Here is a 6,000-nt window from a genome sequence, read left to right as displayed (position 1 = left end):
TCAGAGACAGTGCGATTGGCACAGGACAGAGCAGAGTTTAAGGCTGTTGTACATAGGGTCGCTATGAGTCGCAAGTGACTCGACGCCACATAACAACAACAAAGTAAAAAAAAAGGTGACCCAACAGAGTGTAGAAATTATCAAACATTATCACTTATATCTCAAGCAAACAAAATCCTGCTGAACAGTATTCTAAAATGACTGAACAATACATTGACAGAGAACTGCCAGGGATACATGCTGGATTTAAAAGAGGACATTATTGCTGGTGTCAGATAGATTTTGGCTGAAAGCAGAAAGTACCAGAGGAATATCCATCTGTGTTTCATTGACTATGCAAAGGCATTTGACTGTGTGGATCACAACAAATTGTGGCTGACCTTGAGGAGATTAGGAATCATAGAACAATTGATTGTGCTCATGTTAAAGCTATACTCAGACCAGGAAGCATTCCTCAGAACAGAGCAAGGAAACACTGCATTGTTCAAAATCATGAAACGAATGCATCAGGGATGTGTCCTTTCTCCATACTTTTTCAATCTATATGAAGAACAGATCATTCAAGAACCTGGAATTTATGAGGAGGAATGTGGCATCAAGATTGGAGGAAGATTCATCAACAACCTACATTATGCAGATAATACAACCTTGTTTGCTGAAACTTAGGACAACAAGAACCTGAAGCACTTGCTGCAAAAGACCAAGGACTGTAGTCTTCAATATGGTTTGAAGCTCAACATCAAGAAGACAAAGATTCTCACTACTAAGCCAACTGACAACACCAAGATGGATGGAGAAGAGATTGAGGTTGTTAACAATTACAGCTTGCTTGGGATCAAAATCAACACTCCTGACATCAGCAGTTCAAAATCAAAAGATTAATTGCACTGGGAATATCTGCTGTCAGAGACCTCTTCAGAGTACTGAAAAGCAACAATGTCAGTCTAGAGACTAAGAGAGTTGGACAATGACAAAGGATAACAGAAGAAGAATTGATGCCTTCAAATTGTTCTGCTGGGGAAGAGTCTTGAACATACCATGAATGACCAAGATAACAAGCCTGTTTTAGAGAGGGGGAAACCAAATTTCTCCTTGAAGGCTAGGATTTTGAAGATCTGTCTCACATATGTTGGGCACATGGCCAGAAGGGACCAGTTCTTGGAGAAGGATATCATGCTCAGAAGGGTGAAGAGACAGTGCAGCAGAGGAAGACCCCAGATGAGATTGACTGATATATTTACTGGGGTAATTAGAGAGTTGGTGTGTCAGAGTCAGTGAGACTGACTCAGGACAGGGCAGGCTTCAGAAATTTGTACAAGGGTGGTGATAAGTTTCAGGCAACTTGACGGCACATAACTACAACAACAACGTCATCCACTGTGGTACCTCTCTTCGAGCAGCACTGGGTAACTGCCAACAAATTGGTCCTGGAAAGAGTGCAGCCTGAGGTCTTATTAGAAGCACGGATTGTGAGACTTTCTCTCACATTCTTTGTGCAAGGTGTCCAATGGGTCCACTCTGTGGAAAAAGACATGATGCTTGGCGAAGGAGATGGTCCATGAGAGAAAGGAGGACTCTCAATGAGGCAGACCGACAGTGGCTGAACCAATGGACTTACGCGGAGCACAGATTGTGAGAATGGCACAGGATTTGGCAAGATTTCCTTCTCTTTTACAAAGAGTCACTATGAATTGAAAGCATGTAACAATAACAATAGCAAATCAAAGAAGACAAAGTCCATTGTCATTAAAGTAATTCTATTCACAAAGACCCTGCAGCACAGAGGAGGCCCTATGGATTTGGAAATCCCATAGAATTTCCAAAGCTGAAATATTTCAAGAAGTGGAGTGCCATAGCCTTTGCCTATGGAGTAAATGATGGATCCAAAACATTGACTTTTTTATTAGTAGCTGAGTACTCCGATCACTGCACCACCATGGCTCCTGAAGTCAGGCTGGAGTTCATTTGACTGTAGAGTCTCTTCACTGACATTTTGTGGTCATCTTACTCTACAGTATATGGGATGCCCTCAAGGCTTACAACTTTGTGAGTGACATGACTGTCCATTTGATTCCAATTCATAGTGACCCTATAGGATGGAGTAGAACTGCCCCATAAGGCTTCCAAAGAAAGATGAGCCATCTCCTGTTATGTGATTTACTGCCTCTGAAAACCCGCTGGAGGGTCAGCTATGGGTGAGCTCTGACTCAATGGCACCCAACAGCAACAAGCTTTAGAGAAGCAGATTGCTACCTCTTTCTTCTATCAAATAGCTGCTAGATTGAAGTGCCAACTTATCCATTAGCCACTGAGCTCTTAACCTCTGTGCCAGCAAAGATTGCTGGGTCACATTTTTGTTATTTTTAAGTATGGTTGAGTTGGAACCTACCCATAGTTGACCCTCCAGTGGGTTTTCATAATCAGTAAATTGCAGGAGAGGACACAGTCCATTCTTCTCCCACAGAGTGGTTGGTGGGTTCAAACTGTGTGCCTCTGGCTGGGATGGTAGTGTAACTTACTACCACTAAGTCACCAGAGTTCCCTACGTCCCCCAAAGTTAGCTATTCCTATCGCATTCTTCACTTTTCCAAAGTGGCATTCTTGAATACACTTGATGTTTTATACAGGGAAAGGGAGAAAAGAAGAAGGGGTAAGAAGGGTATAAACATGGGCTTACATCCAGTTTTATCTTCATAAAAAGGCACTGCTGATGTTGTTGTTAAGTGCCATCGAGTCACAGTTGACTCATAGCGACCCTATGAAGGAGAGTCCTTGACGCTTGGGTGCCTTTCATCCTCTCTCCAGGGTCACAGGGTTTCCAGAGGCAAGCTATTACGGAAGTGGACGCCACTCCTCCTTCCAAGCTAAAAAGCTACTAGAGAGGTTAATATGCAAAGATTTTTCTTTCCAAACACTTCTCCACTTCCCACTTCATTTCATAATGATTTCAATAACTCAGACACAGAATATTTTGGGAACAGAGCTTTTCTATTGCTCTCAATTTTACTAAGCTGGTCTGAAAGATGTTCACTGTCTAGAGAACATAGTATGTTTCTGCAGCTCACCCAACTACTCCACAGAGATAGTTGGTTACCACCAAAGAAGAGGGCTGAACTTACAGAGAGCTGTTCTAAAGACGGAAGCTAAGTCAACTGAAGAAACTGTAAAATGATTTTTAAGGACTTGTAACATTTAAATGGAGGAATTACACTGCTTACCCAAAGGTATGAGGCTTGAATCCAACAACTATTCCATGGGAGGAAGATGGACAATCTCCTCCTGTGTCGGTTTAACCGCCTTGAAAACCCTTTGAAAGTCAACTATGAGTCAGTTCTGACTTGAAAGTATTCAGCAACACCCTTTTCTATAAGAAGATTTGGTGTCTAGTGGGAAAGGAGTTGCACTATGAACCCTAGTGTAGGCGGTTGGAATTTACCAGCTGCACTGTGGAAAGATGGCCAGTCTCCTCCTAGACAATTCACAGCCCCTGAAACCTGCTGGCGGGTCAGCTCAGAGTCAGTTCAAAGTCAACAGCAGCGAGTGAGTGATTTGCCCCCCACCCCCCCTACACATATGCCTACGCAGAGAGAATACAAATATCCAAGAAGGGAAAAAACAACAATAGAAAATAATCACTTACACCGTCCATTAAATCAGAGAAACAGTTTTAGCATATCATATCTTTTTCTAATATTGCATTATTTTAGTGTTTGATATGGTAAAAAAATCTTTATGATCAAAATAGCGTATTGATTTGAAAATTTGTGGAGGCACCATTTCAGTTTTCACTTTACTGCAGATTGCGTTGATTCAGTTTTAGATGCTGCTCGAGACTTTTCAGCCACATCTATGCTAATTTTGTCTATGTCTTTTAGGAGCGTTTGACTATAATTTCAGGCCTGCTGAGGGCGTATAAGGGGATTCTGATTGGGCAGGCTTTGGCTCAGATATGAAAAGTTGAAGAGCTAGAAATGCATTTGAGGGTCACTGACCCTGTCTTTTTAGAACTCTGAAAAGGATTTCAGCTGATAATGACACAGTTGGCACCTTTGACTGGATATGCTAGACGAGTCTTCCTGCTTATGACGGTAGCATCACTTTTGCCACATTGTAAACCCTGACGGCTGGGACTTTGCTCCCACAGAGATGGTCACAGGAGTGAAGGCGGAGACAAGCTCCGTGAGGCAGCACAGCCGTGTGTCCCACCCCACGGGGAGATTTATCCATGTACCCACCTGTTCGACAGTGGTGTTCTCTCCATGCATCTGATCTGAATTGTGCTGAGTTCCTGCACGCTGCCTCGGTGGCTCCCTGATACATTGGCATTTGGGATGCGGAAAGTTTTTTTGTGTCGTCGTGAACAGCAAGTGCTGGTGACACCTTGTTGTGATGAGAGAGAAGGGCTGTGACTGGACGGGCGATTGACAGTTGCAACTTCCATGCAGCTTTCTTCAAAGACTTGCTCATCCACGAACTCGTGATTCTGTTCCACATTTTCGCCAATGTGTAGAGAAAGCACAGAAACATATTTTTATTTCACTAAGAGGACATACATTGCTTTGCTTTAAACATTCAACTTGAAATATGTAGCTTTACTAAATATTCAGTAATACTTCAGCTATTATTTCTTATGCAATAGATATCAATAATAGTTTCCACAAAGGTTAGACTCTCAAAGGCATGAATATTTTTTTTTCTTTTTGCCTGCGATCATCTGTATTCAGTCAGACTAGGAGATGGATACGCCCAGACTGATTTAGCATGCACTGACAGACTGACTTAATCTTGAAATGCTATTTGCTAATTTAAACGTAAAATTTAATACTGATAAACTAAAGGGACCCTTAAAACATTAAAAACAAATTCAACTATTACCTATAGCACAGTCGTAAACTCACAGTGACTTTATATTTTTAAGCAGATTGATGCTATGGGAGAGAGACAAAGATAACAGACTGCCCCAAGTCAGATGCTTTGTTACATATTAGTAAATATTGTCACATGGAGTTGAAATTTTTTCTTTATTAGAATCTAAGCTACTGTATATACTTCTCATTTCCTTAAATTCCCCTCTAAAATCTCCAACACATAAAAAGATATAATTTAGTAGTTAAACAAATTGGACACATTCATGTGCAAAATGTAGCACTTGATCTTTGACCCAGAAGGATTTAGCATGGAAATTCTGTAACCTGAAAAATCTTATCTTTGAAATACACTAGTAGTTCTCATTATCGTTCAAGCTCCCTCCACCCTACCTTCTAGAAACAGTGATTCCTATCATTTCATATCTATTATTATGCAGAACCAAGGTACACATTTTACTTTAAAAACATTTAATGAGGAATTGTCTGCTAAAATACCAAAGGAAGAACTTCACCTCAGAAACACAAGAGAAAACTTTCCTTTTGTAGGATCTGAATTTCCAGAGAATAATTTGCATTCCTATTTTTCCTTTGTGTGGGTGGGAATAGTCTAATAATGGAAGGCTTTGCACATACCGAATTCCTCTTAACCACCTCTCATCCTAAAATATTAATAAAACAATTGAAGCAATTCACCTACTAATAGAAAATAGATTGCTTACTTAGACATTTTGTTGTTTCTTTGCTGAGACAAGCAGTTTGAAATAAGTGAAATTTAACATGCTACTGTTTAAAGTTCAAATAATAATAAAATAATCAGAAAGGGTAGAATATCGTATTAAGTAGTAAGTCTCAGAGAAGATATATAATCACAAAGATCCATAATCTGTTGGACTTCCTTTTTCTTTATAGTGTACTTTTCACACACGTAGCAAAAGACATAAGGCATGAGAGTATAATTTCCCCTACCAGGAATCAGAAGTGAAGTCATTGCATTGCCAATTACCATAATACATTGCATGTCGCTTGATTTAAATGATGGTAATTTATGTTAAACCATAATCAACACCCGTAGAAGCAGCAGCCAAGCAATCAAAGGCTCTGTTGCATTGGGCAAATCTGTTACCTAAGACGC

At 40.5% G+C, this 6,000-nt stretch overlaps 1 protein-coding gene across 1 annotated transcript in view; it reads right to left on the bottom strand.

Annotated features, from left to right (window-relative positions):
* KCND2 (potassium voltage-gated channel, Shal-related subfamily, member 2) overlaps window positions 1-6,000 on the bottom strand; it is a 704,821-nt gene that overhangs the window by 3,262 nt on the left and 695,559 nt on the right. Inside the window, exon 5 of the mRNA XM_006882669.1 lies at window positions 4,236-4,483. Within this exon, the coding sequence (XP_006882731.1) occupies window positions 4,236-4,483 (248 nt within the window). The remainder of the gene's footprint in view (window positions 1-4,235; window positions 4,484-6,000) is intronic.

This window comes from Elephantulus edwardii, unplaced genomic scaffold (assembly GCF_000299155.1).
Source record: "Elephantulus edwardii isolate Elephantulus edwardi_28Jun2011 unplaced genomic scaffold, EleEdw1.0 scaffold00022, whole genome shotgun sequence".
NCBI classification, from domain to species: Eukaryota; Metazoa; Chordata; class Mammalia; order Macroscelidea; family Macroscelididae; genus Elephantulus; species Elephantulus edwardii.
This window is presented reverse-complemented; position numbering and strand designations above follow the sequence as displayed.